Genomic DNA, 19,663 nt, shown 5'->3' with positions numbered 1-19,663 from the left:
ATTGTTCTATTTTTGTCGCTCACACACAAAAAAATACTACTTGCAATTCAAACGCAAGGACACCTATTAATACAAAAAGCGCGCAAACATACACATACAAACACCTACAACGAAAAAGAGGCATTTAATTTTTCTTCTTTGCATCTGATCTTTACTCATTGATCCTCACTGTTCATTTGTGTCTTCATTGTTTCTTCCTGGAAAACTTGGTGTGGACTTCTTTAAGCAAATATATCGGTAATCGTTCAATTGACACCAAAATCTGAAATGAGTATTTCTTGGATTGTTTTGTAATTTTTGAGGTTTCAGGAATATAACATGACAATTCGTTTTTCGAAAAATTACAAACTTGTGGTCAGTGAGATTTAAATACACAATTCGTTATTGGAAACATTAAAAGCCGCAGGTCTTTTGTATATACTAAGTAGTTTCTTTAATTTTTTCATTTTGGCAATATTTGCACTATGCTTCTTTTTGTGTCTATCATTTGAAGGAATTATCTCTCTCACACTAACTATCCCTGCCCCTCTCTGATACTCACAAATCAAACAAATAAAAAGAGGACACTCATAGTACACACAAGGGTGCGCACAAACAAGAATATTTATGAAAACCTCACCATAAAAAATCATTTCTGTTTTTTTTTAAATTTTGCCAGCTAATATTTACTCAAAATTGACCGCCATTTACATATGGCTTGACTGTTTTCCTTAAAACTTTGTTGTGGATTCCTGAGGCAATTGTATCGGTAATCGTAAAACTGACACTAAAAACTTGAGTGAAATTTTTGAATGTATTCAAATTGTTTTGTCATTTTTGATGTTTAATGAGCACAGAGGGGCAACTAATTTTTCTAATTTTTTCTTTCAAAATCGCTCAGACTTGCTATCAGAGAGAATAAAAAACACAAAACCTTGACATTGGAAAATTCAATCCGGTTTTTTTGGAACTGATAAAGTAATTTCTCTGTTTTCTCATGATTTCTGACAGCCTTTTCTCTCTGCCTCTATTTGTGTCTAACGTTTACAAAAACTATTTCCCACGCTCTAACTCTCTATTAGCATAATCAACCCAATAGTGTTTTTTAAATTACACAGATGTCTTAAAAGATTTAATAAACATAGTTTTGGTGCATTTAACATGTAAAGGAACGTTGAAAGCTGGTGGTAAAATCTCTTATTCAGTAGTTTTGAGGAACATTGTTTATCAGAGAATTTACGTTTTTGACTTTTCGCTATTTAAGTAATAGTGTTTTTTAAAGGGAAAGATGAATAATCTTTCTGAGAACTGAAAAAGAGCTTCTTCTTCCAAAAGGAATTTCGGTCTTCGTTTTTCATACGAGGAGTTTCCCAATCAGTGAAGAATTTAGTTTTTCAATTTACATAAAAGCTCAAAGACTGGAAAAGATCCATTCGAAGAGCAACTTCAAAACACAGAGAAGTGAAAATTCATTTTCGAAAAAGTTTTGAGCATGTATTAAATTTTGGAAACAGACAATCCATAAACTCTATAACTTTTAAAATCAACTGCATTTCATTTTACTCGAGAAGTTCAATTCGAACTATTTTTTCTGACTTTCTGAAGAAACTTTTAAACAAGATAAAAAAAAGATTACACTTTTTTTCAAAACTGAATTTGTCTAATTATATATTCATTTCATTTAACCGTTTTTTTGCGTTTTAAAGGTTTTGAAAATACCCGAATGGTTAGTTTTGATTAAATGAGAAGTAATTTTTGCTCCAAACAAACTTTTTCTGCTTTTAGTTATTCATTTTCAAATTTGATTTTTGCTATTCCGAGAGCTCTAAATTGCCTGAAGTCTTTACATTCCCAAAAAACAAATATTTGAGAGAGAGAGATTGATGAAAAATGGTTCGAATGATAATTTTTAACCAGCAGAAAACGAGAAAAGGAACAGACGGATACAAATATTTTTCAAACCAAAATTTTAGAAGAAAAAGAAATCAAGATTATTCATCTGTTGGAAATTTTTGATAATTTTTTGTCTTGAAATTCTAAAGAACGATTGACAAATCTCCATTAAATTTACTACATTATTTTTCGTTTGATTTAATATTACAAATTAATGCGATCTTTCAGCTCCCTCCCCCCCACCCTGGCGTCTTCCGCCCACCCCGCCCCAACGACGGTTCTTTGTTCTTCTCAATTTCTCCTTCGCAACTTGCGGAGTTCCCCCTTCATCAAGTTTCTGATTTTTTTATATAAATGAAAACTAGATCCTGAGGGCTACAGAATGTTATCTTTCTGTTATCTTTCGTGCGTTCAAAGTTGTCTATGATCAGACTTTCGTGCGTTCAAAGTTGTCTATGTCCAGACTTTCGTGCGTTCAAAGTCGTCTGTGTCAAGACTTTCGAGCGTTCAAAGTTGTCTATGTCCAGACTATCGTGCTTTCAAAGTCGTCTATGTCCAGACTATCGTGCTTTCAAAGTCGTCTATGTCCAGACTATCGTGCGTTCAAAGTTGCCTATGACCAGACTATCGTGCGTTCAAAGATACCTATGTCCGGACTTTCGTGCGTTCATTGGTGTTTCTAGACCGTGTAATTTTGAACGCACGAACCCCCCTGTTGGGTTCATTTCGATCTGGACATATCGAATTTCGGTCTGGTACTTCAACCTGGGTACCATGCGTAAAGAAAAAGTGAAAATTTGACCAGCAATAAAAGAGCCAGCCTGGCATATATTTTCCCTCATATTTGAAAAAAATCATGGAACAATAAGATTTCATATATGATATTAGTATGCTTGTTGAAATGTCCTAAATTTAATATGACTACTAGTAATCATATATGATTTTGCATGGTTGCTAAAATAATTTTATGGTATTGATTCCGGGTATATAATTTGACCCGAAACCGACTCCTTTAAAAGGAATTCAAGGTTACCGATCTAACAGCAAGCTGGTTGAAAGACGCTCTGCTCTAAAATCTTCATTTAATTTCATACGCAAACTATATTTACAATATCTAAGATAATGATGAGAAATTTGAGAAAACTGCGCAGGCAGTTATATGTCGTAAATCTTCTGAAAAATTTTGTGACAGCATTCATAAAAACAGAAGAGGTGAACATAATAAAAATGGTTGAGTGATTTAGCAGATGAAATGGTTGGGATTTCAGTTGGGCTGGAAATATTTTTCGATCGTACAGGTATGTCCTTGGAGAAGCCCTTGCTCCCCTCAATTAATGATGCCTTGAAATTTTGCCACCATTACGAACCGGCGCCCCGCACCTTTAGTCAATATTGCTCTATTATAATCTATAATTTGAGGAATTTGGCGACATAGAACAAAGACATTGTATAATTAACAATTAGCATAATCATGCCTTTAAGCCGCACTGTGAGGCTATTTTTACATATGTATATGTAATAAGATCTGTTTTGTGGAATCAAATATGCAAAATGCATGAAATGGTTCACGTTATGTGGCAGGGGCCCGGGATCATAATGACATTGAGTGATTTAGTGATCTAAAATAATTTATATCAGAAATTGTACCGATGTTTCCAATACATCATTTCCTTCAATCCACGTTAATCTCGATTACTCCATATATTGCCCAAATTTTAAGTAGGCGTTTGGAACTGATTCATTGTAACTAGCTGCCACTCTTGATTCTCTTTGTTCAACATTATTTTCCTTATGACAAAAACCAGTTCCAGGAGGTTCGTAATCGGGATTCAAAGCGTCATATTGGTTTGCATTATAAGGACTTTGATCTTCGTTAACATACGTATCCTTTATGTCGGGTTTGTTTGTTGTGATGTTTACATTGGGCTTTGCTGGTCGAGAATTATACCTAAAATCGTAAGTGAATTAGCCGAAAGAAAACAATGATCACTCTGAAAAGCTACAAATTACACGCAGTAACTTTCCTGAAAAACAAACTTACTTCGCAGACGCATCAGGAGCTGTGCTCTTGTCGTTGGTTCTGAAAAAAAAATGATATTAAACAAAATATTTTTAAAGTTCCGTTTTGTTTCCCGGTAAGATCCCCGCAGCTTATTCCAGGAACTACTGACGGAATTCTGAACTTCCCAGTTTTCCCAGTAAGAGCCCGGCAGATAATCTCGAAAACTCCGCTAGGTTTTCATTTTCCCCGGTTTTCCTGTCAGGAATCTTACATTTCCCAGATTTCCCGACGGGAAAGACGGGATCTTGCTCTACCTTGGCACATCTTGAAATTCCCGACAAATTTCACGGTAATTTCCCAGGATCATCCCCATGAATTTCTTCCATCATAGCGGAAAGAAATCCGGGATCTTATTAACATTTCCGGGAACCAATGCACTGGGTAGAAATTTTAGATTAAAAAATAATAAAAGAAAACGGCTGTTAATCACAGCAAACATTTATCTCGAATTGTTTTTTTTTCGTTTCTTCATCAAAAGAGGTGATGTTCAAGTTGCTGAATAAGTTTAAAATTTTTGTTCTCGCTCGACATCCAAAAAACAAACAGCTTTTTAAACAAAAAAGCATGATATTGATATAAGATACTTCTAACTTTAGTCTGGTCGTAGAATCAAAAATTTTATTAAGCAAAATGCCCGACCAATTGTTTTTCAAAATAATACCAAAGAATACGCCAAAAACGTTCCACTAACAGACCAGCTACAAACAGGTATCCAATTAGTTTGGCAGTTGATTTTAAAGTGTTAAGAAAAGGAAATTTTTCGAAAATCAGCAGAAAGTCAACAAGAAATTGCTTCACCTGCCGGACTGGAGACGCAAAAGCTAGTGATTATATATCTTTTTTTGTTTTATTATTGTTTTGGTTGTAACAATTCTTTTGGGTTGTGAATGTTGTAAGTTGATAACTCTTATCGATGTCTTTGGAAAATATTGCAGAAACAAAAAGGAGTTAACTCTTCTTCATTTACTTTGTCTAACTAGAAAGAACGATAAGAAACAATAGGGAGATTATGATCCTGAACGCGATGCAATATGTGAAATGGAATCCTTGAGTCTAGCCAATACATGAGTCTTCAGTTCATTCAATTAAAATATTTCCCCAAAATCAGCTCTTAATTTGATAAAGCAAATTTTTTTCATGAAACGAACCAAGTTTCATTAAAAAGATCATGGACACTATATGAAAATTAATGAAAGCAGTTAAATTGCTCCTAGAATATATATTTTCTCAAAATCAAAAAGTATTGCAGATCTCATCGTCTAAAACTGAAAAAATGTTTTTGTTTTCAGATTCGAGCAATAAAGCTTGAAGACCCAGCCGCACAACAACTGATATGAAATGTAATCTCACTCAAAATATTCTGACAAACTAAATACAGTATCTTGAGCAAAAGAGAGCTCCAGAAGAAACAAATTTAATGTTCAATAAGTAATTGTTCCGACCCCACTTGTGGGGGGATCTGTAAAATCAAATGGTTGTGACACAGCCACACAACTCAGCCGCACAACAACAGATGTGAATATTAATCTCACTCAAAATACTCAGGCAAACTAAATACACTATAATGAGCAATAGAGAGGTCAAGAACAAATTTACTGTTCAATAGGTAATTGTTCCGACCCCACTTGTGGGGGGGGAATCTATAAACTCAATCGTTTTTTTTTGTTCAGACAATTTTGGCCGATCGATATATTCATCGTAGAGAAATGTGAGTGGTATCATTGAAAAGCTCTTACAGCGTAGAATTCAGACTAAAAAGATTATTTTTGAATTTCATTTTTTCGAGGAGTTATCGAGGACTGGAATTTTGTGTGAACACGGTATATTTGGCATGATTTTGTTCACTTTAAGTGTACTTTTTCTTCGAATTAAAATCTTTTTTTATTAAAATTTAAGTTCAAAGTTCATTTTTTGCCACAAAACGAAACAATTTTGAGTTCCTAATAGAGGAAAGCCAAAAAAAGACAAGTTCTGGTCTCATAGGGAAATTTACAGTAAAAAAATTCGAACTCTCGTCTTTGTTCATATCTAGGTTCCATTATTGACAAATCTGATTGATAGCCCAAAAACAAAAAAATCGTATTCAAGGAATTGCTCGTGTTTTTTTGGCTCGATTCTTTATTTACTTTGTCTAACTAGAAAGAACGATAAGAAACAATAGGGAGATTATAATCCTAAACGCGATGCAATTTGTGAAATGGAACCCTTGAGTCTAGCCAATACATGAGTCTTCAGTTCATTCGGTTAAAATATTTCCCCAAAATCAGCTCTTAATTTGATAAAGCAATTTTTTTTCATGAAACGAGCCAAGTTTCATTAAAAAGATCATGGACACTATATGAAAATTAATGAAAGCAGTTATATTGCTCCTAGAATATATATTTTCTCAAAATCAAAAATTATTGCAGATCTCATCGTCTAAAACTGAAAAAATGTTTTTTTTTTCAGATTCGAGCAATAAAGCTTGAAGACCCAGCCGCACATCAACTGATATGAAATGTAATCCCACTCACAATATTCTGACAAACTAAATACACTATCTTGAGCAAAAGAGAGCTCCAGAAGAAACAAATTTAATGTTCAATAAGTAATTGTTCCGACCCCACTTGTGGGGGATCTGTAAAATCAAATGGTTGTGACACAGCCACACAATTTAGCCGCACAACAACAGATGTGAATATTGATCTCACTCAAAATACTCAGGCAAACTAAATACACTATAATGAGCAATAGAGAGGTCAAGAACAAATTTAATGTTCAATAGGTAATTGTTCCGACCCCACTTGTGGGGGGGGGGGGGGAATCTATAAACTCAAACGTTTTTTTTCTTCAGACAATTTTGGCCGATCGATAAATTCATCGTAGAGAGATGTGAGTGGTATCATTGAAAAGCTCTTCTAGCGTAGAATTCAGACAAAAAAGATTATTTTTGAATTTCATTTTTTTCGAGGAGTTATCGAGGACTGGAATTTTGTGTGAACACGTTATATTTGGCTTGATTTTGTTCACTTTAAGTGTAATTTTTCTTCGAATCAAGATCTTTTTTTATTAAAATTTAAGTTCAAAAGTACATTTCTTGCCACAAAACGAATCAATTTTGAGTTCCTAATAGAGGAAAGCCAATCAAAAGGACGAGTTCTGGTCTCATAAGGAAGTTTACATTAAAAAAATTCGAACTCTCGTCTTTTTTCATATCTAGGTTCCATTATTGACAAATCTGATTCATAGCTCAAAAACAAAAAAATTGTATTCAAGGAATTGATCGTGTTTTTTTGGCTCGATTCCGTTTATTTTAAATGAATTTTTGATTTCCTTTTTGAGGTTTTTTTGGAGTCCTATGGCAAAATTTTAAATGAGTTTTTGATTTTGTTTTGAGGTTTTTTGGAGTCCTCTGGCATAGGTTGTCTGCTTTGAGTGGACTGCTAATGGCTGTTAAGACTTTAAAATTGAATTTCGGGACATTTTTTAACATTAACCGAACGTAAACATATTTTTGTGAATTGTAAGGCAGTCTCAGTGAAGAAAGGACATCATTCCTTTCTACTGCTTCCAACATTATTCTGTTTAGCGGTCTTATCTTCTAACTACTTGTTAAAGAAAAATATGACTTCAATTCATAAGATGTCAAAAATAAAAAAAAATTGTTTTGATATTTTCGTGTATTTGGTTTCCCCTGAAATCTTACCACATTAACCTGATATGGATACCTCCCATTGGCTTAGAGAAGACGTTCAGTGGATCAAGGTTAAAGTTTTCAGAAAAAAGTACATAGTTCCACACTTTCTTCTCGCACTTTACTATTGAATTTTTGATTATTGCCTATAATTGTTGTTGTTGTTTCCATAGTCATAGGAATTATTGCGATGTCTAATCAATAACCTATGCATGACTATTTTTTTCTTTCAATCAAGGCATAACTTAGATTATTTGTCGACTTCCCTTGAAAGCTATTGAATTTAATGTCAGTCATGTCTTTAAAAATAATTTTTCGAAATTTCATCTTTGAAAACTAATCAATCGTAAACTTAGTTTCGTGAACTGTAAGATGACCCTCTCACTTATGACCGGATCCAGTCTTTTCTATTTCAACAAAATTAATCTAGTTAGCGGTTTTATCTTTCTAACTATTGGTGTTATGATTTTGATGCATGAGTTTTCATAATTAAAAGAATATATATTTATATGTTTTTTCGGATTTTTTTGGTTCCCTTTGGAATTCTAACACATTTTTCTAATTTTAACGGTTGCAGTGAGTTAGAAAAGACGTTTAATGGATCATAGATACAATTTTCAGAGGAGAGTTTATGGTTTAAATGGCTCCGATATTTCTCGCCCTTTTCTACTAAATATTTGATTTTTGCCTATATTTGTCGTTGTTTTCATAGTCAATGACTTATTGTAATGCCTCATTGATGTCAAATGAATGGCACACTTTTTGTTTTCTTGAAGCATAACTTCGCGCATTTATTAGCTTCCGTGGCAGGCTGTTGAATTTAATGGCATTGATACTACAGGTTTTCTCAAAAAATTTGTGGTTTTAATGTATTTGTTCATGTTTGATGATATATTGGAGTCAAATTGTTAAAAATAAGAACTTCATTGCAGTTAAAAAATAATTAAAAGTAGAAATTTTTTATTTTTTTCTCTATGTAGCCGTTAAATGATGACCCGTCTCATAAGCGTTTAATTGAAGATTGAATGACTGATGTTACCCGGAGCTGTCGGTTTATAGCGAATAGTCTTAAAATTTGTGATGCTCAAATTATTATGCTTTTTAATGATTTTTCAATTTTTTCAGTTTTTGTTGTTCTTTTCGTCAAATTGTAACTCATTCTCAACATTGAGAGATCCAAACAATTCCTTGTATTGTAAAATTTAACATGTTCACTGATATTATGGCGTAACTGATGTTTTATTAGTCGGACAATATGCGTTTTCATAAAAAGTTATGTGATTGGTGTATTTTGTTTCTTTTTTTTTGTGCACAATCGCGTAATAACAGAACCCATTGACCACCACTGGTAGCCCAATTGAACTTAATGATTAATTCAGTATAATGTTAGCTGAATTAGTATAATTAGAAATTGAAATAAAAATAACTAAAACTCAGATAACAGCTAATGTTTTTAATGGCTTCACTTATTTGTGTTTTCGCAATGTTTGTAATTTGTTGTTCGTAATTATTCAAGTTTTTCTGCATCTTCAGTCCATTCCTATAGCTTAGTCTAACCAACGACAGGTCCTATTGGTTTCATTGCCACTTTTTGTAAATCTATTTTTTTCGAAGCTAATGATTTTAAAGACTTTTGAAATTATTTAGTTCAAAAAATGTTGATTGATTGTTGAATTTCGGCTCATAAATTTTTCCTTTTGTCGACTTGTTAACAAATCTTATTATATGAGACTAGGTAAAGTCAATAATTAGTTTGGTTCTGTAACGATTTTTTTAGACTCAAACACCTATTTTTGATTATCTATTTGTCAAAATTTTAAGTCAAAAGACAGTTAAGTCAAAAATTTAGATGAGCGCGGATCGAAACATCTTGAACGCACATTAACGAGCCTCCTTGTTGTTCACCTCCTCATTTAAAATAAACCACCGATGTAGGAAAACGAAGGCAAATTAAGAACATTACAAATAAAACGAACAACGTAGAATCAGATTTTCAAAACCTATAAGAGAAGATCAGCTAATCAGCTTCATCAGCATATATTTAATTTTTTGAGCTCAGGATGTCCTTTTGTAGTTCAATTCATAATTAAAAGATGTCAAATAGCTTCTTCACGCTTGCATGCTCAAAAAATTCTTCAAATTTTATATAGTTTTACCCTTTTTGCTTTGATTTGATTTTCAAATTTTTATATGTCAGCTTTTTCTCGAAATAGTTTACTGACCATTCAGTTTTTATACCGTTTTTTTCATAAGTGTAATTCGCAATGCTCCTGATCCTATGTTTTTAAACATCTGTTTGCATTTGTAACTTGCAACTTTTTTTTTGGTTTTGCTACAATAAAGCAGAATTGTTATCGTATATCAACTCATACCCTAAGAACTTATGAAAGAACATTATTTGTCCCGAATGTTAAAGTTGTAAGAACCCGATGAGTAGGATGGTTAATTTTCATGAACCTAATAACTCGAATGGTTTCCTTCTAAGAACTTGTAAGTCGAATTGTTAACTTGTAAGAGCTTTTAAGTCGAATGATTAATTTATAAGAAATTACAAGTTGAATGGTTAAATTAAAAAAAACTTGCAATGTTTGGAAGAAAAACTTACAAAGCGTTGCAAGGCGGTGCTATGAGAAATTTACAAGTTAACCGCTCGAATTCGACCAGGTTTGTCCAGATCTTTTTGATCTTTTTTTAATATGCAAACGAGTTAACAAACCAATGCAATCACAAACGAGATAGCAATTACCAACAGATACGAGTATTGACCTTAGTGGCATCTGTAAACAGTGCAGAAAACTTGTATTTATATGAGTTGCAACAGGTCCTGAAAAATTATGAAAAGAGCCAATGAAGTTCTTGTCATTGAATAAACAACTAAGTTTAATGTTTAAAACTATCTTACTTTTCGATTTGATTGAAAAATAACTTTTGAACCACTATTTTCAAATGAGAAGTACTCTTGGCTAAGAGCCGTAAATAATAATTAATCGAAGTCCTTAATGAGGGTCTTTTTCTCCAATTTTTTTAAAAATAAATTTCTCTGTAATTCCCTTTTCCCTCAAAATATTTGCACAGTTTTGTCACAGTATTGTGATTAATAAAATCAACGAATCTGACTTTTGCGGCTTTTTGCTAATTTCCGCACGTAATGGATTTTTTAGGTTAATAAATTTGGGGAGCAAAATTTTTGTTGCATAATAATGGAATTTTAGAATAAATGTGACACAGCCACACAACCCAGCCGCAGAACAACAGATGTGAATATTAATCTCACTCAAAATACTCAGGCAAACTAAATACACTATCTTGAGCAATAGAGAGGTCAAGAACAAATGTTTAATAGGTAATTGTTCCGACTCCAATTGTGGGGGGGGATCTATATACTCAAATGGTTTTTTTTGTTCAGACACTTTTGGCCGATCGATATATTCATCGTAGAGGAATTTGAATGGTATCATTGAAAAGCTCTTCCAGCGTACAATTCAGACTAAAAAGATTATTTTTGAATTTTATTTTTTTCTAGGAGTTATCGAGGACTGAAGTTTTGTGTGAACACGGGATATTTGACATGATTTTGTTCAGTTTAAGTGTAATTTTTCTTCAAATTAAGATCTTTTTTATTAAAATATTAGCTCAAAATTAGATTTCATGCCACAAAACGAATCAATTTTGAGTTCCTAATAGAGGAAAGCCAATAAAAAAGACGAGATCTGGTCTCATAAGGAAGTTTACAATCAAAAAAATTCGACCTCTATTTGAGAGTTTTTTCAAAGAAAATTTTTCATATTTTTTTTGTTTTCTTGAGTCGACTGGAGACTCGCCTTTTTTCATATGTAGGTTCCGTTATTGACAAATATGATTCATAGCCCAATGAACAAACAATTCGTAATCAAGGAACTTCTCGTGCTTTTTTTGCTCGAGTCCGGGTTTTCGTAATATGAGTTGCAACAGTTCCTGAAAAACTAAAGGAGCCCATGAAGTTCTTGTCAATTAATAACTAAATAAGCCTAATGTTTTAAACTGTCTTAATTTTCAATATAATTTAAAAATAATTCTTGAACCATTATATTCAAATGAACAATACTCGTTGCTAAGAGCATTTTTTTAAACAATGTTTATAATGCGAATAAACTGGCTGACGACACTATGGTATTTTGTTGGCCGAGGCAGACTGGTTGAAAAACCAACAATTGATAATGAAATTCAATCAAAATTTACTGCATTTTTGCATTTTCATGCCAGAAAATAAAAACAGTTAATTTTCGTCCAAAAAAATTAAACGAACCTTGCCAAACTATTTTGTCTCGTAAAGGTTCTTTTAAAATTGCTTTGGTTCAGAGCAAGAGCAATTGTGGATCATAATTTCGGAATGTGAGGTATAAAGAAGTAACTGATAATTTCTGAAAACTTGATAACTAGTTGTTTACAAGTTATCAAATCACATAAAAGATACATCAAATCACTGCCAAAGACTATTGAAGACTGACAATAGCAAAAAAATTTCAGACTAAAAAATTGGAATATATCGTTTAGAAAATTTGCTTTATTTAATAACAACCATTGTTTTCTCAGTTTTAATTTGATGGGAAACAATATTCGCGCTGCATCAAATTTTTTCTTGCTGTTTTTGCCTCATTCACAAAAAAAATTGCAGTAACACATAAATCCACTTTCTGACATCAAGGAAAGTCACTTAGTTGTTAAGGGAAGGAAGTGTGTTTAGTTTTTCTAGATCGTTTCTCCTCACTCCTATCGTACACTTTTACGTATCAGCTTCCTCGAAAACTTTCATTTTCCCGAAAGTTTAGGGTAACTTTTGTTTTTTCAGTTTTTTCGCCAGAATTTGGTTGGTCTTGATATCCTACTGGGAAGTCTCAAATAAATTTCTCGCAGATATTTTGCACCGGAATATTAAGTTTTCCATCGTAAGTAGCCCAATAACCAGCGTAAAAAAATTAGTGATTAATACAGCCACATATAATTCTCAATGTTTTTTTTACATTCTCCGTAGAAAAATTTGGGAGACAAATTTGAACATACATCGATTCCTGGGAACATTCGTTCCAAAAAACTGGTTTTTACATTTTGAGAAGAAGAAGTTACTAGTCTAGTTATGAAGTCAATCTTGCAAGAATCCTAAAAAATTTTGCAAGATTAAAATCTACTTGTAAGATCTTGAAAGACTTTCAATCTTTTGCAAGAGATACTTTCTTTAACATTAAGTCTCGGCATTTTTACTATTCGGGCTGATCCAGGGATCTCCAAAAAAATATAAAAGCAGTCGAAACAAATTTATTGAATTGTGAGGTCAGCTTAGTCCGAACTTCACGACACTCATCAAGCTGTCCTCTTTACATAGTTTCTTAGTTGTTCTTTGTGAGTTGTATTTTTGAGATGCTGTTGATTGAATAGTGACGCCTTCGAGAATTTTGCTTCCAAGTGCAACTGAACAAAAAAAACTCAAATCTGAAGTAAATCTTAGCAATTTGGACAATTAAGATTTTTTAAATATAGCGCACTAGTTTTATTGAATTAAAAAATAAAACACTTGGTTTTCTTGAATTCATTGGAGATACTTATTTGCTAATAGGGTTTAAAAACAGAAGCGATTTCTCTCATAAAAATGGAAACAATTTATGAAAGACAAAAATTGGAAAGACAATTTTGACAGTTTAAAAGAAAACAAAGTCTTAATTGGATTACCCTCCGTTGCTTGCAATGCAAAAAATTAGATATTGTAAAGACCACTAAAAATTCGTTTTTATCGGAACATGCAACATGCAAGCTGAACCTGCAAGAAACTGTCGGAATCGAATTACTGACAGTCCTGAAATCCGTATATGAAAGACAGCGGAAGTTATTTTTGACTAAAGTGGCAGTTTCTCAAAGCTCATCATACTTTTATTTGGATCACACACTTTTAAAAAACTCATTTTGGAAGGATTAATTTTTATTTCATTAGAACATTTTTTAAAATCTTTCCACAGAAACTATTTTTTAAAATAATTCCATAGGAATTTCCTTGTCCCTCACAATTTCTGCAGTTTTGTCACAGTATTGAGACTAATGAAAAAAAAAACGAACACAAGTTTCGTGGCTCTTTGCCCTTTCCACCAAAACGTGTAATGGATTTCTTATATTAATAAATTTGGGGAGCAGAATAAGTGTTTTAGAATAATTGATCGGAGAACAAGTTTCGTGCAAGTGAGAGAAAGAGAGAGGTTCAAAAAATAACATTTGGCAACTATTGACAACCAATAAAAGAAGTTCTCACTTTTGAAGGGGAATACAGTTGACAACAGCAGAAAATAAATAATTTAAAAAGTAAAAAGGCTAATTAAAATCTAGTTTTCAAATTTTTTAGAACAGTTTTTCTCAGTTTTAATTTGATGGGAAACCCTATTCATGCTGCATCAAATTTTTTCTTGCTGTTGTTGCCTCATTCACAATAAAATTGTAGTAAAACAAAAATTCACTTTCTGACACCAAGGAAAGTCACTTAGTTTTTAATGGAAGGAAGCGTGTTTAGTTTTTCTAGATCCCTTCTCCTCACTCGTATCCTACCCTATTACGTATCAGCTTCCTCGAAAACATTCATTTGCCCGAAAAACTATTGGAGGTGTTGTTTTTCTCCAGTTTTTTCGCCAGAAGTTTGGATGATCCTGAAATCCCTTGAGACTTCATAAATAATTTTCCCGCAGAAACTTTTCACCGGAAATATCAAGATTTTCAGCGTGAGTAGCTCAAATCCCTGCATAAAAATCATTGTTAGTGATTATTACAGACACATATAAATCTTAATGTTTATTTTACCTTTTCTCAGTAAAAAACTTTTGGGAGAAACATGGGAACTTAAATTGATTTTCGGGAAAATTTGCTCCAAAAAAGTGGTCATTACATTTTTAGAAGAAGTTACCGAGTCTAGTTAAAATCTTGTCTTCTTGTAAAATCTAGCAAGATCCGGTCTCGGCATCTTTAATATCCGGTCATGTCCAAGGTTCTCAAAAACAAAATAAACTAAGCAATCGAAACAAAAATTTGTTCTGACACCTATTGAGGGGGGAGGAACTATATACTCAAATGTTTTTTTTTGATAGGACAATTTTGACCGATCGATATATTCATCGTAGACAGTAGTGAGTGGTATCATTAAAAAGCCCATCCAGCGTAGATTATAGAATTAAAAAGACTTTTTTAAATTTCGTTTTCTAGAGCGAGTTATCGTGGTTGAAGTTTTTAGACCGATTTGTGTGTTTTTTTATTCAAATTTTCCGGAATTTTTTCCTAAAATTTCATCAATTTTGCTAATATATGTACAAAATTGTTAACAAAGAACTGTTGATTTAACTTTTAGAGACCAATTTCTTGTTTGCTATTTTGGTTTAATTTTTTGACTATATATGTTGGCTAAATATTTCAAAGTTCAATCTTTTCATCAAAAATTGTCCAAAATAAGCTTCCTTAGTCCACTTTGATCAAATTTGCCGTAATTACACAACCAAAAACAACCAAAACCATCTCTGTAAACTACAAAAGGTGCAAGTTCTAATTTTTCTTCCATTGAAAGTAGTCGGGAATTACATTTTTGTCGTTTTTCGCTAACTTAACTATATGAATATCAAAAACACAGCATTTGTTTTTGAACTTTTAACAAACAAATTATCAAGATTTAAAACACTGGAATTAATTGAGTGTTCTCACTGGACGAACAGCATTAGCAAGGTTGGTTTTGATCCATCGTGTGTTGTTACAATCCAAAAATGATTTAGATTATAATCAGTCCGTCTTTTTTGAAAGAAAAAAAATCGATTATTTATGATAATTAACGGACAGAACAATTCAAATCAAAGCTCACTGTTAATAGGTCCATTTGGTTTCCTGTGCAGTTCCAAATTATTTTATATAGTTTCCTTACTCGACAGACTATGGTTGTTTTGACTTTTAAAAATGTTTTAGTTAGAAATAAAAAATGGCTTATTGAATCTTGCCATGATTTTTCTTCTAATCTGGCCAACTTGTAGCTTAGTGTAAGCAAAGAAAGAAAGCTTCTTCTTCCTCCTCTTCCTATTTCAAGAAACTTTAGCACTCTTGCGGTTTTACAAGCTAAGTTATGGTTTTCTGGCTTTGATACTACTAGATTTCCTTTTTTTTCTTATTAGGCATTGGACAATTTTTTCACGTTTTGTTCTCGTTTTGTCAAATTATCTAATTATTGAAAGTTCACATTTTACAGCATTGAAGTTCAATATATGCACAATTAAATATAGAAGAATTTTTAATGCCATGTATTTTGTTTTTAACGGCTTCGACACCCCTTTCTCGAAGAAATCATTTGATTTTTTTTTTTAGATTTTTCTTTAACTGTAGTTTTGACTTTGTCTTTTTTAATTGTATGAACTTTCCTGGATAATGACAGGTCTCTTTGTCTTTCAAGGGGGGAGTAATTGCGTCAATATTCTGATTTTGGTAGATAGCTGATGGCTTTTAAAACTTTGAAAAAAAAGTTTTGAAAAAATTTTAAAAAAGACTTATTAATTTCGTATTTTTGTTCTTTTTGTCATTTTGTTACCCAGTCCCGTAAATAACAGGTCGTATATGAAATTATTTTCCCAAAGGGAAGGTGTAAGTGTACAAAATCTAATGTTTTTAAAGAATTTGTGGTAAACTTACTGGCTTCGACACGGGTTTTTCGCAAAAAAGTAAACTAATTTTGGAATTTTGTCTATAATTGACGTTCTTCTTCTAGACGTAAGAGAAACTGTGATTATTTACAGGTCTCAAGTGTTTTTTCTTTGGACGAATAAACCAATAAGCGAAACTAATTAATTATGTCTTTTTGTAGCTAATAGCTTTCATGAATTTAAAAATAATTTTTTTTCGAAGAATACAAAACTATTACTCAATTTTGCCGTTTTTCTCTTTTTCGTCTACTTGCTTCCTATTTTTTAATGGTAATCGAGCACTAATTTTCATGATTTTTTGGCATTCGAATAAGGTTCAATTGAACAAATTTTTGTGGCAAAGTCTGGCTTTACGGCTTCGACAGCGTTTTCTCCCAAGTTTTAATTGCATTTATGATTGTTGTCTCTATTTTGTGTTCTTTTTGTAACCGCAAAAGGTGAATAATAACAGTTCTTAATGCAATCCTATGGAAGCGTTTGCGATCATAAGCTTGTTGGATGTGTTCAATTGCTATCTAATGGTTTTCATTACCTCAAAATTAATTGTTTCCTAGTTTATAGGCCAGTTTTTTTTCTGTAGTCTAATTAGATACTGAGCCTGTTTATGGAGTGGTCCCACATCTTTTCTAGTAAAGTTCACGTTTTTCTAGTTTCAGTTTTATCTGACATTAATTTGACTTTTTAAAAGTTTTTTTTTAAATGGACATAAAGTTTTGGATGTAATTAATGTTTGTTGTTATTGTTGTTTAATTTTGTCGTTATTGTTGGCTTGCTTTCTTAATAATGGTTGATCTCATCAATCTAATGCGACATTTATACTCCACTGAGTTATTTGCGTTGCAGGCGATCTTTTTTTTTAATACACATTTCTTTTTGAAAGATACGTTTCCTCATTTGGTAGACATTTATGCCAATAAAGTGGATGAGCGGGGTCGGAACTTTATGTGCGAACGCACATCACCGAGCCTCCTTGTCTGAACTGTGAGGTCAGCTTATTCGCAACTTCATAACACTCATCAAGCTATGTCTTCTTTACATATTTTCTTAGTTGTTCGTTGGGAGTTAAACTCTTAAGATGCTGTTGAGTGAATTGTGACCACTTTCAAGAATTCCGCTTCCGAGCGCAACTAAAAAAAATTCAATCCTGAAGTATTTCATGGCAAATTGGGCAATGAATTTTTTTAAACATAGCTCACTAGTTTTATAAAATTTTTAAAAAAAATGAAAGACTTGATTTTCTTGAATTCGGTGGAGATACGTATTTGCTAACATGATATAACAACACAGGCGAATTCACTCATAAAATTGGAAAGATTTTGCGAAACGCAGAAATTGGAAAGACATTTGTGACAGTTTAAAAGAAAACAAAGACTTGATTGGATTACCCTCCATTGCTTGCGATGCAAAAAATTAGATATTGTAAAGACAACCAAAAATTCATGTTATCGGAACAAAAATAAGCTAAGACTGCAAGCTGTCGGAACCGAACAAACCGACCGACCTGAAATCTGAAAATGAAAGACAGCGGAGGGTAGTTTTTAATAAAATGGCAATTTCTCAATGCTCATCATACCTTTTATATGGATCACACACTTTTAAAAAAGTCGTTTTGGAAGGAGCACATTTTACTTCATCAGAATTTTTTTTTTCAAATTCTTCCACAGAAACTGTGGGGCATTGAAATTGGAAATTCAATGGATACATTATCTTTGGCTCAATTTGTTTAAAAAATAGATAACGTTTAACACTTTCCACATTCAGTAACTGTTCTTGCCGGACTGCTCATTTCAAAAATTTTGTAAAAATTTCCCTGAGCTGAAAAGCCTACCAAAAATCACAAATTGAAATAGGATATGAAATGATCTACCGAAAAAAGCAGTCAAAAAGGAACGTCAAAAAGGAAGTACGATGTCAAAACCCGGGTCCACCCACAGAGTGTCTCACCACAGCGGCATTAAAAAAGAATTCTACTCAGTTCTGAGTCATTGAATCTCCAGTTTAAACACAGCAACACAGCAGACATTAAACTCAACGTAGGAGAGAGTATAATACTTTCTCAACATATAGTATAAATCCCTTCTCAAACAAATCAAACATCAGTCAAGACAACAACATGTTTCCATTTGTCACATTGACCGCCTTAAGTATACTCAGGAAATCATTTTGCTTATTTGAATTAATAATGATGATACAAGCGTTTAAGATAATTAAATCAGTTCTCAGTTTTTTAGTTTTTTGTGTGTTGAAGTTCGACTGCTTTTCTTTGCTTCCTATGGTTTTGTCAATTCTTCTCTTAACCATTGAAGGTCTGTTTCGGGCAAAGATCCATAATAGTGCATAGATGTTCTCTAATAAATTGGGCATCAATGATGTATTGATGACATAGCCGGCCCCATTTGCAGGATTGCAAAGAATAGTAAAGTAAGTCCATAAAATTAAAGACAATTCTTGGTTGAAAATGCAAACATGGTGACCCATTAACAAAGAAACAAGTTTCGAGATAAACGAATAACTGACGTTGCGCAAGAAAATCAACTTACGGATTTCAATGAACGTTTTTGCGAAGATAAACGAAGTACGTGAGAATAAGCGGTTAAAAGGCGTAATAAACCGATAAACGCAAAAAATAAAGTAAACATTTCGCAAAAACTGCGGTTCCCCAGAAAATTTAATGAGGAGGTCAAAATAAAGATGTCCGAACGCTCTGAGGGGAGTAACAGGTTGCTACGGTGTAGCAATTTTTCTACCCGCGCAGAAAAAGCAAAATTTGAGTACAAATTGTCATTAAAAAATTGTTCTTTTTCTAATACCAGAACTTACAAAGAGCCGAACCTTGTAAATCGGTGTTTGAATCATTGATAAAAATTAGTCAGCTAGAACTTTGCTTAATTTAACAACAGGGCGAATTTTTTCCCCAAATGCGGTTTTTAGTTTAACGGATCTGACAATTTGGTCCGAACTAGGATATACTTCAATGACTTTGGCCAGTGGCCAAAGACCTCGAGGCGTGAAATCCTCTAAAACCCAAACTAGATCGCCTACTTGTAAATTCGGACAACCTTTAGTCCATTTCGAACGTTTCTGCTGGTTTGGGATATATTCTCTAAGAAATCTGTTCCAGAAGTGTTCGGCCAAGTGTTGTGAAGTTCTCCAAGACTTTGAGATTGTAATCTTTCTCTCGGAAAAAACACCAGGTGGAAAATTAACAGTGGGTCTGCCCAAAAGGAAATGGTTTGGTGTTAGGGGAAGTGGATCATTAATGTCACTCGAAGTGTATGTGAGGGGACGAGAGTTCATGTTAGATTCTATTTCGCAAGTGAAGGTAGACAACGTTTCATGTGTTAGTGTTCTTGATCCAATGACCTTGTGCAAAGA

The 19,663-nt window shown here is 32.9% G+C and overlaps 1 protein-coding gene across 2 annotated transcripts in view; it reads right to left on the bottom strand.

The window, feature by feature from the left end:
- Window positions 1-2,937: 2,937 nt before the first annotated feature.
- The window catches only part of LOC142336156 (uncharacterized), a 154,314-nt gene continuing 137,588 nt past the window's right edge, over window positions 2,938-19,663 (bottom strand). For both annotated transcript variants that reach the window (XM_075384755.1, XM_075384756.1), the window contains 2 exons: window positions 3,914-3,952; window positions 2,938-3,820 (listed from right to left, as the gene is read on the bottom strand). In XM_075384755.1, the coding sequence (XP_075240870.1) occupies window positions 3,565-3,820; window positions 3,914-3,952 (295 nt within the window). In that variant the 3' untranslated portion in view covers window positions 2,938-3,564. The remainder of the gene's footprint in view (window positions 3,821-3,913; window positions 3,953-19,663) is intronic.

This window comes from Convolutriloba macropyga, chromosome 3, assembly GCF_964194025.1.
Source record: "Convolutriloba macropyga chromosome 3, txConMacr16.3, whole genome shotgun sequence".
NCBI lineage: Eukaryota > Metazoa > Xenacoelomorpha > Acoela > Convolutidae > Convolutriloba > Convolutriloba macropyga.
This window is presented reverse-complemented; position numbering and strand designations above follow the sequence as displayed.